Raw genomic sequence first — 18,410 nt, 5'->3', positions numbered from 1 at the left:
CGATTTGCAATGTTTGTATATATACAAAGTAACTAAATATATTAAGTATATGAAGTAACTGTGTCTGATTGCATTTTATTTTGCCAACTTAATACACTCAATATTATATTCCATAGTAGGCCACACAAACATATCCTACATCCCCTTCAATCAGTAAAAAGCACAGTATAGTTTATTACATGAAAATAATACAATATCAGATGCCTCTGTTGATGTGTTTCAGCCATTAATGTTCTACCATATATATTTTAGGATTACACATGTAATGAATGGGTTAAGTCCTACACTCAGTACATTCATGTGGGTACCATGTAAGACCTGCCCTATTTCTTACTTCTTTGTTTTCTAGTATTTCACCTCTGAAAAGTCTCCTTTCTTTTGGAAGAACAATAGGCACATCGGTTCCCTTTGTTTCGCTAACAGAGAGACTGAGTACACGTTATGCCATTTCGTTAATGGCTCGCAGTATATACAAAGAAGGCTAGTTTACAGATCCAGAGTTGGCTTGCACACTGCACATCAGTACCACACAGGAGAGCATGGGTAGACAAGTACAAGGAGCCTTTGCACACGCATGTCACCATGGGAAAGGAATAGAAAATCCCAATGTGAAAGAGCCCTGTTCATGTTTGTCTATTGTAATTGCAGACTGGGTTATTAAATAAACATCATCTGCATGATTCTGTCCTTTAAAGTGCAGAATGCTGATAGAAAGGATGCTCTGGGGCATCACAGCTAACTCAGCTCAAAATGTTAGAACAATAGTGGGCATTGACTGAACCCATCTGTACCAGAGCCAACAGTCCTGTCACTAACAGACACTGCCTGTGGGTGTTCATGTGAATAAGAAAGCAAGTGCAAAGGAAGGGAATGAGGCTACCAAGGGGAGACATTGGGTCAGCAGGTACTGTATAACCTGAAACATGAGGCAGGCATGTCAGCATAAAATGATTTGGAATGTAACTTTTATCAAACCCTGTGCAAAGAGCAGTGCACGCGTCCCTTTAGCATGCAATGCATGTTTACAGGGTAAATTATTTAAGAAAGAATATACATTTGAAAGAAGACGCCCATTGAAACAGCCAGGACTAAAACGCCTCGAGGCAAAGACTTGTTCATTTGCATGCTGAATCTTATTAACTTTGTGTACTGCGACTTTAAAGAACGTACGGTTCAATTAAAAGACGTGCGCAATGGAAATATCAAGCATATTCCATTTTTGTAGCCAAGTATTTTCCAATACATGTTGAATGAATCCTTTCTGATTTCTATTCCAGTGACAGAGGAGAAGTATTATGATACAATGTATTGCTGACCACACTGGCACGGACAGTACTAGTGATGTACTGCTGGTGCAATGGGGAAAACCCATGAAAATAAAGTCTTTATACTACATACTAACACTAAATATTTAAATACATTTTATCCACCAAACAAACCTTCCCCTGGAGAGAATAGAATTGTAATGAGTAATAATCTGTACCCTGCCACCAAGCTTACCAATAATAGTAAAAAAATACTATTACAACTATAGTTTCTCTATTGCCGTTAGGTATGGGTTAGATACCATTTGGGAGGCCATGAAAATCAATAGTTACAATTTCTTAGGAGAAATACAAAACTGTTTTTTTGGCCTTCATACACTAATGGAAGAATTTTTTGGATGTCTTCAGCTGTTCTCGGTATTGCTTTACATCGCACCATGTTCTCTATTGGAGAGGGAAGGTATCATTTCTAATGTAGTACACATAAAACAGCACATTGTTTAACTGACAAACTAAACTCCGGAGTTACTACAACATGTGCAATGTGCACCGATAAAATAACACAAACCACCAGAGCCCTGTAAAGTTGGAGTCATGGCATAGCCTGAACTCTTCCAGATGTAACCACTATTTTCCCTCACTGATGCGGAAGTGTTCTCCACAGTCGGATACTGCACCCCACTACTACATAGAAATCCGCATACCAAGCTTCCTTGGGAGCCAACAACCTCATGGTTCATGGACGAAGCAGTCAACATAGCCAGTTCTTGAGGTCAAGTGTATAAACGTATGGGACGCATGCAATATACCAGTATTCAATACCAAGACAGCTTTGCAAAGAGGCATGTAAATCTCATTGTATCAACACTGGTAAAATTTAATGAAATTAATAATAATACATCAAGTAAAAGTCCAGTCTCTATATATGTAGCTTCAATAAAAAAATAAAAAACAGGTAACTTTATATCTTCTTTGCAGCAATATAAGTGCTTTGCTGTACACACTAGTAATAATTAAAAAAAATAAAAATCTATGATGCAACAATTAATTTATAATCCATGTTATCTACTTGAGGGACATAAAGGGATTTGCCGAGAGCCAGAACACAGTGTACTGCGGGGGCCTCGTACTTCAGAGGTATTGGTCGTACCACCGTTCTTTAATATTAATTTCTCTTCTCCGATAGTTACATGCTCAGTGTCCAAAGTGGGTTTCTCCAGATCATCTTATACTACAATAGCTCCCTTGGCTCCATTACCTAGGTAATATATAAACACATCTATATACATGTTTTGGTAGCGTCAAATTAGGAACTCGCACTTAATTTAGGAAAGAATGCTGAACCAATTCCATAACATGCAGTGAGCAAGACTGAATTAAAAAGCAATTAGTAGAAAATCACAATGACACTGATATTTAATATGTTATTTCTTAAAATAAAGCTACTGGGGAATTTCACAACGAGGCGTGTGATCAGAATGATGTCAGCACAATATTAAACCAATGACAGTAGTTTGGATGGAGAGAAACTGCACTTTTGAACATTGTGATAATCTTATTTCTTTTTATTCCGCACTGACAGAATAGTCAGGGCAGGACCTACGCCGCCTTCATGGTGATTCCACGGAGGATTAAAATCGCCGATTCATACAGCTCCATACAGGCTGAATCTGACTAGAGTGTCCCAGGACCGGTATATTCTGTACTTCATTTAATCTCCGTTATGCGCCTCCACCATTAGACTTGTTTTCTAAAAGTGTGCATCAGTTTAATAGCTCAAATGCAGCAATCTCCCCATTTCCTGAACTTTGGGGGGTTTCCTAGAGCTGTGAGCCAGAGAGGGACTCGAGGCAGCCCCCAATGTTCTATTCATATGCACATTAGGGGAATTCACCTGTGTGTAAGTGCAAAGTTTTTTCTAAAACCTGGTATGATTGATGGTACCTGAGGAGAGGGTTGAGAAACACTGCCCTAGAGCAGCGGTGCTCAACTCCAGTCATCAAGGCCCCCCAACAGCTCAGATTTTCAGAATATTCCAGCTTCAGCACAGGTGGCTCAATCAGAGGCTCAGTCAAAGACTGCACCACCTGTGCTGAAGCCGGGATATCCTGAAAACCTGACCTGTTGGGGGGGAGGGGCGGGTCTTAAGGACTGGAGCTGGGCACCCCAGTCCTAGAGCATCACAGTCTTATCTCCCGGAGGCCCTCTTCAGCTGATGTTCTTCTGTGGAGAACATGCACTGAGCCAATGAATATGGACAACCGTAGACATCATAGAAACTGTGTAAGCAATGTTATTTATCCTGCTACGTTAGAATACAAAACTATTTTCTGACATGATTCCATACAAGGAAGAAAGTTTCTGAGTTTGTTTTGCAGCCTGTAAATTAAAGATGCCAACAGTGTTTAAAACTCATGCAGCGTTTCATTCATTAGCGAGCAAGATCACGACATCTATACCGGTTCAAACTAACATCTTGCATATGTCTTGCTGACTGATTGACCAGCACTGAATAATGATGCTTTGCAGCCCCATTCTGATGCCACAGTAACAACTGCCATGACAATTAGCAACGACTGCAGCATAGGATCACATTAGGCATAAAATAAAGTTTCCCGGGCACACAGCAACAAACGCGCATCATCCAGGACGAGAAAAAGCTCTGGGTGAAAGTTTTACGATGGACACAGTATATGTGGTACTATTATGATTATATACAAGCATATATAGGAACTATTATTATAATATACACACGTACATATTTATAGAGGGAGAATATCTATGGGTGTCTTCTAAAGACATATTTTGAAACAGATTTCATCAACTATATTTCTTTGTCTTCTAATCTGTATTGGTTTCTGTAGTGGTGTGCGCGCGTGTGTCTCACGTAGGTTAGATCTCCCTTATTTGCAGTGAATCATTCATATACCAAAATCAAAATGATTCAATAAGAATGTCCTTTGCTTTGTGCCCGGCGCGCACACAGAAATTGCACACACACAGAAACGTACAAACACAGCTTCCGCTGCACACGGTTTAGTTCGTTTTCAAATGCAAGAGAAAAGGGAAACAATCCCAGCTATGAAGGCCATTCGCGACTTGCCACTGAAAGCGCCTACTCGGAGACAAGATAAAAATAATGAGAGTCTTTCTGTCAAGAAGGATTTAAGAAATATCACTAGCATTATTAAAATTTAATTTTTTTCCCTGTGCTTTTTGGCTCTCCTTTTCCCAGTGATAATGAGGGAGACTGCACACCTCCACATTACTGCTTCTCGTTTCATACAATAAATTCAGCCTTCCAGTCTGGAGACATTTCAGGAGAGAGCTTTGAATGCTAAGGGCTAATTTTCCTTTTCATTCTTTTTCTCTCTCTCTCTTTTTTTTCTTTAAAATATCTGCTGCTGCTTTGAGTTTTCCTACGGAAAAAAAAGAAGAACAGTTTGTGCGCTAGTTTTTCCACAAGGCCAGTGGAACAAATAAAAATCAATTTTAGCCCAAACGGACCACAGAAGTCAGGGGAATAGCCAAGACAGAAAGGTGAATAGTAAAAGAACAGTAGCTTGATGCCTTCACAAATTGTTTACCTGATACAGAACCAGCAAATGAGTTGACAAGGCTTGTCTTTAATAGACTGCATTATATTCTGCCTGTATTCTATTAAGGGAACAGATACACTTCTTCTTGGATGCAACTTTAAATGCCGCAGAGCAGTAAATGCACCAGCTGTGCTCCGATCAACCCTAAATGAATGGGTTGTGTGGCCCTAGGCTGAGCTGAGGCTTGTGATGGGCTAATTCTTTCCTCATACATTCATAATCTAATAGTTTGCTACTTGCACTCCTGTTTCACTCTGTGGGAGAGCTGCAGAATGGCCCTGGGTTGTGAATAAACAAAGCCAAGTGGGACCCGGCTTTCTTTTTTTTTTTTTTGGAGTGACCCTGAGCTGGGGAATCGGAGTCCTGTGGTCCATTGTTTAACCCTAGTGTTGCTGGAAGAGCCAACAATGCATTGCAAAGTCATACATTCCTGGATCCCTCAGTAATGGGCGTGAATTACAATGGTCGAAGGTAAAACAAAATATAATAATACTGAGTGCTATTATTTTTTTCTTTTAAGATCAGCGCTATACTAGTAAAAATATACCCATTTCTCTTTTTAAAAGCTCTGCAACCTAGTCACTACCAGAAACGTGCGACACATCCGCACACTGTCCTGTGCGGAGTGAAGTTTGGACATATGTGGCTGACAATAAAAAGTTGCAAATATATGAAATGTTGCCAAAAATCACCGAATACAACTGAAGCCCATAATCCAAACATTCACAAACAATTAAAGGGTTTGTGCTTGCTAAAGTTGGCAACAAGGTTTGCACACATCTGCAAACAAATTAAAGGTCTTGGTCTAGGTCAAGGGTGGCCGACTCCAGTCCTCGAGAGCTACCAACAAGTCAGGTTTTCAAAATATCCCTGCTTCAGCACAAGTGGCTCAGTCAAAAATCTGACCTGTTGGTGGCTCTTGAGGGCTGTTGTTGGCTCACCCTGTCTAGGTACAGCAGCAGAGATTCCGTATCTACCAAATATTTACTGTAAAGTAATACAACAATGTACTTTTTATTCACCGGGCGGTTTCATGCATTGGCCCTTTTTCTAAAGCCGTGCAGCCAGGGAAACCATGCAATACACACCTTACTCTCACAGTTTTAAAGCACTCAGATCTTAGCAAAAACTTAGCAACTTCAAATATGTGGTCAGAGGCTTCGAAAAATGGACTCTCCAGTGTTATACTTAGAGATAAGCGGAAACATAGGCTGCAGTAGAGATATTGTGATTGAAGGTTAACTGTTGGTAATTAGCCTTCTAATGCTGTGTTAAAAGTAATCCCTGCAAATCTTTGCTGTCTTAGTGCTATACATGAGATATCATTAAGGGGGTAATAATAGAGGAAACCCTGGAGTATGTATTATTCAAACATTCCTGCCCTAGTGCCAATCATTGACAGAAGAAATCCACAAACACCCAGCACTAAACAACGGTGTGAGACGCTTCTCCTTCAATATGTCAAGACCGTGAAATCTGGGTTAACGAGCGCTAATTAACACCTGCAAGTATAATTTAAAAACTGTTTTCAAAGGATGGTCAAAGATAATTTTCCTTCTTCAGATGAGAAAATAACTGTTTTTGAAGGGTGTTATTTCCCTCCCAGTAACTTCATTATTTTAGTCAACCTCTAGGCTGAAATATATATATATATATATATATATATATATACACACACACACACACACACACACACACACACACACACACACACACACACACACACACACACACACACACACACACACACACACGTGTGTGTGTGTATATATATTTTTATATTTAAAATATTTATATATTTATATAAACTGTTAGCATATAGCCAATAAAGAATATCACTTGTGAGCACATTCACGTCTTAAACAGGTCTGCAACCCTGCCTTTAACTATTATCACCTAGCATACAGTGCTTCCACTGCAGCAAGGGATTCTGGGAAATGACATGCAAATAAGCACACAATGTGTCACCTTTTGTCTGAAATCCATTTTTACGTGGAACCCTTATAAGCAAATGCTTTGCTGTTCACCAGCATTTAAGCTTTGCAAAGCCAGTACAACCAACCTCACAATGATGAGACCCACAAGGTGTAAACAGCTGTCTGTGAGTGGTTTGACTGGCTTTGCATCTAATCCCATGCTGTGCTTAAAAGCTGTGTGAACAGCAGAGCATTTGCTTATAAGGGTTCCATGTAAAAATGGATTTCAGGCAAAAGGTGACACACTGTGTGCTCATTTGCATGTAATTTCCCAGAATCACTGTAGCACTGTATGCTGGGGATAATGGTGAAAGGCAGGGTTGCAGACCTGTCTAAGACCCCTTAACCCCTGTTAGAACCCTTAACCCTAAATACCCTAATCTTAACCCCTTACCATAAAGCCCCTAATCGGATCCCTTATCCTACAACCCCTAAAGTTAACCCCTAATACGAATTATTATTATTATAATTCAGAGCTATGAGATTACTCAATGAGAAAGCTCAGTTCAATAAAGCTCACAGACGATACTGTTTTACTGTTACAGGTGGTTAAATTTTTTAGCATTTGACGCTGGAGGGACCTGAAATGTACAATGCAGTGATCTTCAATGTCAAAGACCACGATTCATTGCAATATTGGCCAAGTCACTTTATTTCCCCTTGTTTTCAAATGGAGCTTTTCTGGGCATGAATTCAATGGGGGTTATTCAATAAACAGCAAAAGTGGCGATTGGGCCACTATGGCATAGAAACTCCCATTGACGCCAAAGGAGTTTTCATGCGATCGTGCCCCTAACGGCACAATCGCAGTTTAATGTGTCTCTAATTTCAGCTAAGCCAATGACTGGGTACACTTCCAAAGCTGGAACCATAAATTGTGATAATATTGGGGGAATGACCAGATATAATTTGTTATAGGAGCAAAGGAGAGCAGCCAAAGGTGCATGTTTCTGATCCACAAAAAAAAGAGAGAGAAATTGTCCTGTGGAAAAAAAAATAAAATCCCAACCCGGTTCTGAAACAAACCTTTTACCTAACACCAGCATACATTTTTTATTTGGCAGATAAAACTCTCTCACGTTTTCTTGGCAGCAAGGGGGACTTTTAGGTGCAGAGGAAAATACCTTGTTTAGAGATATTTTCAGCACGATCAGGGATTTTAGTTTATTTTTTTTTATAGAACTTCTGCCTCCAGCACATTTTTGCGTTCACATCCTCCTATTACCTGATGAGTGGGTGAAGGATTTGAGCTTTTATTTTTTTTCATATACACACAGCTTACCTCCAAGCCTCCTTGACGTCTCTTTTGTTCCCTCTCTCTTTTTAGAATAGCACTGGTTGCTCTCCTCTTATTCTTATTCTAGACACACACAATGCACTTCACATATTCAGTGCATACTCCTTCACTAGGCTCCAATACTTCCTCCACTGTGGAGTATCCTGTTCCATTGGCTAATGAAACCAGCAGGAAAAGAAGTACATCTGAAAAAAAAGACATGTCAAGTCTCACAAGCCCATGCACAACTCTATCCACCAAGAACTCATGTTGGTCCATTAAACGGTATAATAATCACCAACACATTTACAATATGCGTGCAACTTCCACTACAAAAGTTGCTCACATGTGAGAAGAGAGATCTCTGGCCAGGTCTTGGCCACTTAATGAGCTTTCGAAAACCCCAATAGACTATGGAGGTCTGATTCTTCTCCAGGGTTGTAACACAACCTGGAGGGTCCCACACGAGAAAAAAATAAGTTGTGGAATGACTGTTTTTTTACAGCGCTTAGTAAAGTTCTGGGTTTTGGTCACTTTTCAAGTGGCTGTTAAAGAAACATAGAATTTTCTTTCATATTAAGGATAGCCTTATGTCTATCATAAGCATGTTTACTTCCCTTACTGTACAGTAGCCTCTACCATGTCTGTTGGGAGGTCATTCCCCAAATAACTCCACCTTTCTGTTATCCAACATATAATAATAATAGCATGTATAGTGCTGCTAGTTTTACATAGCGCTTTACAGAGCGATCCTGCCCCAAGGAGCTTACAATCAATGTTTTTGGTGCCTGAGGCACAGGGAGATAGAGTGACTTGCCCAAGGTCACAAGGAGCCAACACCAGGAATTGAATCAGGTTCCCCTGCTTCAAACTCAGTGCCAGTCAGTGAGCAACTCCTCACTCACAAACCCACTGAGCCACTCCTCATATAAACATATATCGCAATGCTAAGCCATGAACCAAATCTTAAAGTTGATGCAGTTCGAATGTCCTCACTGGAACGGCACTTATATTCCCAGTTTAAGCAGTGTCAAACAGAATTACCAGGTCTCAGGGAGAAAAAAGATCTATGCAGAACCCCTGTAGCTCCTTTTAAAAGTGTCAGTAGATACGAAATACACAATTTTCCTGAACTGGTACAGCTACTAAAGCAGGGATAGCCAACTCCAGTCCTCAAGAGCTACCAACAGGTCAGGTTTTCAGGGTATCCCAGCTTCAGCACAGGTGGCTCAATACGTCCCTGCTTGAGCACAGATGGCTCAATACGTCCTTGCTTGAGCACAGATGGCTCAATGCGCCCTTGCTTGAGCACAGGTGGCTCAATCAGAGGCGCAGTCTTAGACTGAACGCCTGATTGAGCCACTTGTGCTGAAGCAGAGATATCCTGAAAATCTAACCTATTGATAGCCCTTGTGGATTGGAGTTGCCCACCCCTGTACTAAAGCTATGTTGTATGTTAAGCTCCTCAAGCTGTGTCAATAAATCCATGTGTAAGTATTTTGAAAGCATAATGCAGCCACACTGCATGCACTGAAAGTCCACAACTATAATCCTTGATATTCAGGTGTCTGTGATAGGCTATGACAAACGCGTGAGCACAGAGGATTTTTTATACTAATGATGAGAGTCAGGGTTAGAGCTGCACGTCTGAGACGTGAATGTGCACACAGGTCATTTTATTTTTTTCCCCCTTTAATATCTGCATCGGTACAATCCACACAATGATAAGTAATTGGCAACTTAGCTAATCGATCCGTTCTCCTGTGATCGATTGGCGAAGATTCGGCTCGGGGGTTCACTAAATGGATGTCAGTGCAGAAGAGGACCAAAGATGCAAAGTTCTGTGGGGAAAATCATGTGACCAGGTAGTCACTAGATACAATTGGTGCACTGCTAGAGAGAGGGTGGGGCTCAAAAAGGGTGTGTGCCAGAGACTGTTTCAGAAGAGAAAGGAGATGTGACTTTGTAAATAGTTGCTATAGAAACAAACAATGCTTGTTACATAATAATACATAAAAATATGAAATTCAGAATTGTTTTTTTTTTTTTTAAATGGTACATGTATTTTCTCATAGTATAGAACTGATTTATTTAAAAAAAACCTGTAGAATATTAATTAGTCTGCAGCTTAAAAGCAGCAATAGTTATTTCCAATGTTTTTTTCTTATTATTTGTAAATGTAAAGTATGTGAAAATGTATAATTGTACATTCTTACCTAAGCTGGCAATCATTTGGTGTTCCTGTTATCAAATCTGTCAAAATCCTGATTGTGTGCCTAACATAATGGCTGCTTCAGTCAGTGTAACTCAGCAGCTACAATGTATCCTTAGGTACAGTATATTACTAAGGTAACATTATCTATTACGGCTTGCGTGTACTGATTGATCTGTGTGGTTGATTGAAGTGCTGATTGGTTAAAGTGTGTGCAGTTAGAACCAGAAGCAGTTAGAACCAGAAGCAGTTTGAACAAGGAAGCAGTTAAACAAGGTATAGTTTATTGAAGTACAGTTTACTGTTAGTACTTCTAAACTTCATAGTTGCTAGAATGAGCAGGATTGAAAATGCCACTCAATGCACATCTTGCCACATGTATGTGCACTTGGAGCAGCTGTTCCAAGGAGCATACCGCTGTGAGAAGTGTGAGCGGGTGGTCTCTTTAGAATCGGAGATTGCTGATCTGAAGAGGCAACTTGCAATATTGAGGGACATTGGCAATCTTGAAAGGGAATTAGAGCTCACTGAGCAGGCCCTTGCTTTGACTAGTGGTGCAGATGGTGGCGCTTTTAGTGTGGAGCAGGTAGGTAGCTATGTTGCTGTTAGTGAGGAGCAGGTAGGTAGCTGGGTGACAGTTAGAAGGTGAAGCAGGGGCAATAGGGAGAGGCAGGTCGTTTCTGAGCTGACACATCCCAATAGATTTGCCATGTTGAGTGAAGATATTGGGAATGTTGGGGCAGAAATGGCAAGGCTGGGGGAGACTAATTCCTCTAGCAGCCAGGGGAATAGTTCCTCCAGCACAGTGGGGACTCAGGATACTCAGATGCAAAGAAAGATTGTGGTGGTAGGGGACTCCATTATTAGGAAGGTAGATAGGGCAATCTGCTGCCGGGACCGCATGAACCGAACAGTTTGTTGTCTCCCGGGTTCCCGGGTTCTCGGGTTCGGCACATTGCGGATCGGGTTGACAGATTGTTGGGGGGGGGGCTGGGATTGACCCGGCGGTTTTGGTACATGTTGGCACCAATGACAAAGTTAGAGAAAGATGGAGGGTCCTAAAAAATGATTACAGGGATCTAGGCCAAAAGCTTAAGGCAAGGACCTCCAAGGTAGTATTTTCTGAAATACTACCAGTGCCATGCGCTACCGCAGGGAGACAGTCAGAGATCAGGGAGGTTAATGCATGGCTAAGAAAGTGGTGCAGGAAGGAGGGGTTTGGGTTTTTAGAGCATTGGGACTCCTTTTCTGAGAGGTGCCATCAATATTCTAGGGACGGATTGCACCTCAATGAAGAGGGATCTTCTGTGCTTGGGGGGAGAATGCTAAAAAGGTTGGAGGAGATTTTAAACTAGGATGGAGGGGGGAGGGGAATGAAACAGATAATGAACTAAATGGAATAGAGGAGGATACAAGGTGGTATGGAGGTAGAATGGGGGCAAGTGCAAGTTTGACAAGCAGTGAAATACCCATAGCAAATAGAGATAATACTAGAAAACTTCTAAAGACTAAACCAAGTGGGAGCAGAAAGGAAGGAGCAGGTAAGATAATAGTACAGGCTGAAAAAAAACTTAAATGCATGCTTTCTAATGCAAGAAGCCTGACAGATAAAATGGGGGAGCTTCAATTAATAGCTACAAGGGAGCAGTATGATATCATAGGCATTACTGAAACATGGCGGGATGAAACTCATGACTGGACAGTTAATTTAAAGGGGTATTCTCTTTTTCGGAAGGATCGAACAAATAGAAGGGGAGGTGGAGTATGTCTATATGTTAAACCAGATCTAAAACCTATTATAAGGGATGATGTCTATGAAGGGAATGATGAAAATGTAGAGACCTTGTGGATAGAAATTAGCAGTGGAGGTAAAAGTATAAATAAAATGTTTGTTGGAATATGCTATAAACCACCAAATATCTGTGAGATTGAGGAAGCTAAAATACATTTGCAAATGGAGAAGGCATCAAAACTGGGTCATGTTTGCATAATGGGGGGTTTTAATTATCCAGACATAGACTGGGGCAATGAGATTAGCGTTACAACAAAAGGAAACAGGTTTTTGGGGGTGCTTAAAGATAATTATATGACCCAAATTATTGAGGAACCAACCAGGAGAGGGGCAGTTCTGGATTTGGTCATATCAAACAATGTAGAAGTAATAACAAATATTCAAGTCCTGGAACATTTGGGTAACAGTGATCATAACATGGTCTCATTTGAAATAAATTATCAAAAAAACAGATAACTTGGGTTCAACAAAGACTTTAAACTTTAGAAAGGCAGATTTTAATAAACTGAGGTCTAATCTAGTAGTAATACAATGGGATGATGTTTTTGCAGGGAAAAATGTAGAAGATAAATGGGCAGTCTTTAAAACATTGTTAGAAAAGCACACTTATCAGTGTATACCCTTGGGTAATAAGTATAAAAGAAATAAGTCAAAACCAATGTGGCTAAATAAACAGGTAGGGGAGGAAATGGACAAGAAGAGGAAGGCGTTTAGATTCTTTAAGTCAGAAGGGACAGAGACATCGTATCAGAATTATAAGGAATGTAACAAAAATTGCAAAAGGGCAATTAAATTAGCAAAAATGGATAATGAAAAAAGGATTGCAATAGAAAGTAAGGTCAACCCTAAAAAGTTCTTTAAGTACCTTAATAACAAAAAAATGAGAAAAGAAAATATAGGACCCTTTCAGTGTGAGCTGGGTAGGCAGATTATTGGAGATAAGGAAAAAGCAGAGGTATTAAACAAATTCTTTGCCTCTGTGTTTACCAGGGAAGAATAAAGTTCAATAGTAGTGCCGCAGGAGGAAGCCACAACCTCTATATTAATGACCAATTGGTTAACAGAGGAAGAAGTTCATAAGCGACTTGAAAAAATTAAAGTAAATAAGGCACCTGGCTCCGATTGCATACATCCAAGAGTTCTCAAGGAGTTAAGCTCAGTAATAGCAAATCCATTATATTTAATATTCAAGGACTCCATTTCCACAGGCTCAGTACCACAAGAAAATAATAAGTTAAAGTGCGCAACCCCAAAACAACTTAATCGTGTAAAAGACAATGGGCCTCATGCAGTAAGCGTTGATAAGGGAATTATCGCCATTTTATAGCCAAAATTGGGTTTGAGATTCAGTAAGCGCCGATAAGTGCTTGATATCGCCAGGTTTCGGAGCCGATAATTTTGTTATGGCCAGTCGGCTGCCGATAAGCCTGTTTTCGCCACTGATCGCCACTTTTTTAAATCGGCTGGATTCAACAAAAAAAAACAGCTTATCGGGCCTGATCGGCACTACGAAATTGAGATGTTATGGCCAATTTCTCCCGCCAACTAAAGTTGGCAGTTTGGAGGCGAGAACGATCGCTAAGGCTGCCGCAACGGCACTTAGAAAAAAAAAATCTTCTGTACATCAATGGAGTCAATGGAGCGGGGACGTATAACAGTATAGTACTGTTTACGTTTCATTGCTCACAATACAAACGTCATTTGCATTACAGTGTGGGGGCATTCCCTGCATTGTGTCACAGCTGACGTGTATTATTTGCATAACATTATACTTTTACATGTTTGCAGCATTTGCGGGTCACATTACTCATCATGTGATGATGTGCCAAGGGAAAATACTATACTCAACTCTTAAAGGAGAACCTCACATCATATCACACATTTTAATGAACTGAGCGACAATTATTTACATGATGTTACACATGACACACATGTCACACATACACCGTATATTCATGTTCCTTTACATTACACAATGCTTGTAATGTGACACGCATCTTTAAACGTTCATGTACATCTGTATTCTCATGTTTACATCTAGTTTTGGGTCCTCCCTATTTTCATGACGTCACTTATTGGACGCTCAATCACATTGCATGTTTACATTGTAACCGTAGCATTACAAGCACTTCAACCTAACTTATACACACATGTACAGTAATTCAGCATTGGGACACCTTGTTAACTCATTCTATACCAACTATCCTCCTTACAGAAATGCATGCATATGCACACGACTATTCATTGTTGTCAACATGTCACAATAACATGCTTAATTACACATGTTACACAAAACTTTTCCCACGTCAATCTCAGCCTTTTTGCCTAATTACATGACTGACTGTTGCGTTCACAAGTGTTACATGCATTGCACATGCAACTATTTATTTGCAAGCAATGTTTCTACAAAGGTTCACGTCACATCATTGCCAAATATCATCATTCCCTGCAGAATACACACAACAAATACTTATAACAAGAACTGCACACAGCTTGCCACAGAAGTACTTTATTATGTTAATGTAACACCTTGCATTTTACTATGTCACCTGACATCATCACATACTTATTTAAAGGACGCCCATTACCTGATCATTCACAGCTACTCATTTCAAAATGTTGAGATTGTTTAGGAGACGGAGGAACATTCTTTTCTATGACATGCTTGATGATGAAGACAATCATATAGGGCAAGGGAGGGACACACCGAGGGACAGTGACAGGGACAGTCACGCGGATACGACAGAGACAGGGAGAGGGACAGGAGATCAGAGGAGAAGACAGAGGAGACAAGTTGTGCCTCGTCCGCGTCTGTACAGGGAGAGAACCCTGTTAGATGGGATGAGTGAGGAGGAGATTGTAAGTCGCTATCGTTTGAGTTCAGCAGCAATCTTAGCTCTTTATCAGGAGATAAGGGGAGATTTAGATTTTTTCACAGCCAGAGGTCGTGCAGTCCCTGGGCTTGTTAAAATGCTGTGCTCATTACATTATCTTGCTTCCGCGTCATACCAGACAACTGTGGGCATAGTGGGCGGGGTCTCGCAATCTACATTCTCGCGGGCCTTGACCCAGTTTCTCTATGCACTCAATAGACGCGCTAGGAATTATATTCATTTTCCTACAGAGGCGACAGAGTGGCTGGAAGTCAGGACTGGCTTTTATAATATAGCAGGGATACCATGTGTGCTGGGTGCAATCGATTGCACACATGTTGCTTTGATTGCACCTAGTCAGAGTGAGCATGTGTACCGCAATCGGAAGCACTACCATTCACTCAATGTACAGGTGGTATGTGATGCGACGATGAGGATAATGCATGTGGTACCCAAATTCCCTGGTTCCAGTCACGATTCCTCTATCCTGAGGAACTCTTCAGTCTTCCATGCGTTCGAAGAGGGACATTTTGAACATGGTTGGCTGCTGGGTGAGTACACATTTACATGTTATAACACAAAACACATTTTTATTTAGGAATGTTGGCATTGTACAATTTGATCACTAATGTCAGCTTATGTGTGCTCCATTCATTATAGGTGACTCAGGATACGGAATTAGGCCGTGGCTCTTGACTCCGGTGCTAAACCCTCAAACTGAAGCAGAGGAGAGGTACAATGCAGCCCATATATCTACAAGATCTGTTATAGAGAGGACATTTGGCCTACTCAAGACCAGATTTAGGTGTCTGGACAGAACTGGTGGGGCTCTTCTATACAAGCCTCAAAAAGTGTCTGATATTATCCTTGCCTGTTGCATTTTGCACAATGTTGCACTCAGGCACAATGTACAGTCAGACCTAGCTGAGCCTTTGGTAGACGAGCATCCCACCCATGTAGCTGCTGAAAATGAACAAACAGCCAGTGGTGGCCAGACACGCCAGAATCTCATCAATTCATTTTTTTCTTGTAAGTAAAAACATATATGTTACAAGTTCTACTTTTATAGTTACATTATGTTATCTTAACAATAATGTTTTTTTATATACCCTTCTGGTAGGACACAGATGAATATGGGTTGCACACCTTTCTTTTCTCTGCTGTGTGCACAAAGGGATGTGGCACCGGTATGTTATTGTTGCAAAGGTTATATAATCCCTCTTCAATTGTACTTTAGTTGTGTGTATGTGAATACAACTGGGGTAACAAAGCACTAATATTTTAGCATTGTGTTGTTCCTTATGCTAACACAATACACATATTATGCCCATACTCATTCATGCTTCTAGTATGCTTACATACAATGTTATTGGTGCAGTGTAACATGTACATCCATATGATGTGTACACCAGCCTGATTTACATTTTGAATGTCATGAAATATACATGGTGTTGCACATTTAACACCAAATACACACTTTGCTGTGTTGTTTACGGTACTGAAGATGGCATGTCAATGTTTGCAATTTATATATTGTTCCTTTGCATTATAGGTATATCTCCAGTATGACTGATCATGGTATGTATATTTGCTGACATCTCTCATAAGATGTGCCTACATCAATCTTCCTATAATTATTTGAAGTCAAAACCCAACATATTGGTTTAAACACAAATGTTACATATATGTACTTTCTGTATCATGTATATGCATTTAGCTACTCTTGAGCTTTCATGTGCATTGTATTAGAAAATGATTACTCACATTTCATCACATTTTATGTATGTTTCCTTATAAATTCCATTAATGTAATATAGAGGTGTTTGGAGACAAGGGGATAACTGTAGTTATTTCTTTACTTACGGGAGATCATTCATCACGGATGAAATTGACTGATCATAAAACTCCATGCATGAATGCCTGCAATCACAACAATGCGTACTACATCTTATATTTAGCAATGTTGGTGTTTTGTAATGCTAGGAATTAATAGTCAACATTAATTTACATTTGTGACATGTGTATGTATAAGTCACACGTGTGTGGATGTGTCCTACATGTACCAAGTGTTAAACTGTTAACAGAGAAGACAAATTTGTCACTAATGTTACTGTCATTTAGCATTTATAATTTACCAATATGACAATGTTGGTAATATTTTTGCAATATAAATCACGTCACTTCATCATTATCATGATGATAATTATCAAGTATTGTCACAATTGTAACGTCAATCACGTGCACATTAGCATAGACACACTTTGTAAGACAACTGTTTGTGTCTGTATCAATTTGTGTAGGATCCATGTATAACACCGACAAATGATAACACCAGCTTTATTATGGTAGCTTATATCATCATATTGACTATACTATGTATTTTTAGAACGTTTAATAAACACAGTAAACTATAGTTAGTTAGGTTAATGAAATATACACAGAAACGTACTTCATTACATGATGTTGATGTCATAATCAGAACATCATGCATTGTAGGGGACCACAACATCTGGCCAATAACATTATTTGCTACAGTCACAAACCATTTTATCAACATACCCATGTAACAAGAGATTTTTAACAAGAAATGGCTAGTTGGTTGTAAGTGTCCTTTACATTGGGAGAAGGAGTGGCTCAGTGAGTAAAGACACACACTGGCACTGAGATTTTGAAGCAGGGGAGTCTGGTTCAATTCCCGGTGTCGGCTCCTTGTGACCTTGGGCAAGTCACTTTATCTCCCTGTGCCTCAGGCGGCAAAAAATAAATTGTAAGTTCCACGGGCCAGGGACCTCAGCCTGAAAAATGTGTCCGTAAAGCGCTGTGTACAACTAGCAGCGCTATACATGAACATGCTCATATTATAATTATTATTATTATTATTGTTACATAGTTTCGACAGTCATACGTTCCATTACACAATATAATTCACAAATGTGTTAGCAGAGTGGGAATGGTTGTTATATATAAAACACACCATGCCATAAAATGATAGTAGTCATTAAAGAACACTCAATAAAAATTCATGAGGCACTATTTTGCAACATCATTATGTTAATTAAGTGCTTATGCAATATAGGCATAAGGGTATCACATTTTTAATTGTTTGTTAATAAGCGCTGCAAGCAATATAAAATTAGTTCCATATGTAGTATAGTAGTCGGTGGCTCCTCCTCACAATCATCTCATATAAAGGTAGACTCTTCTGAAATCATACATTGATCCGATTGTATCTTCCCCGACATCTCTGAAATACAGCAAACACATGATGGTCAAATATGGCACCTTACTATATATGTATCCGTGACAACGCATTACACAGCTCTATATGATTGTGTACATACACACGTCACTCACTTATATGTTACAAGTACAAGTGTACATCAGTATGTAATGTTTCTTTAAATTTGTAGCAGGCAT

The 18,410-nt window shown here is 39.9% G+C and overlaps 1 protein-coding gene across 7 annotated transcripts in view; it reads right to left on the bottom strand.

Annotated features, from left to right (window-relative positions):
- VTI1A (vesicle transport through interaction with t-SNAREs 1A) overlaps positions 1 to 18,410 on the bottom strand; it is a 318,878-nt gene that overhangs the window by 12,307 nt on the left and 288,161 nt on the right. The window contains exons 9-10 of one of the 7 annotated variants that reach the window (XR_012803538.1): positions 8,123 to 8,322; positions 4,620 to 4,684 (exon numbers count right to left, since the gene is read on the bottom strand). The exons of 5 other annotated variants lie outside the window; for them this stretch is intronic. Coding sequence is in view for 1 of the 2 variants with exons in the window: in XM_075611884.1 (XP_075467999.1) it covers positions 4,603 to 4,684 (82 nt within the window). In the remaining variant the exon portion in view is untranslated. Of the gene's footprint in view, positions 1 to 4,489; positions 4,685 to 8,122; positions 8,323 to 18,410 lie in introns of those variants that run through there. One more of the 7 variants, XM_075611884.1, reaches the window with a different exon arrangement.

The sequence above is a fragment of the Ascaphus truei genome, chromosome 8 (genome assembly GCF_040206685.1).
Source record: "Ascaphus truei isolate aAscTru1 chromosome 8, aAscTru1.hap1, whole genome shotgun sequence".
Classification (NCBI taxonomy): Eukaryota; Metazoa; Chordata; class Amphibia; order Anura; family Ascaphidae; genus Ascaphus; species Ascaphus truei.
This window is presented reverse-complemented; position numbering and strand designations above follow the sequence as displayed.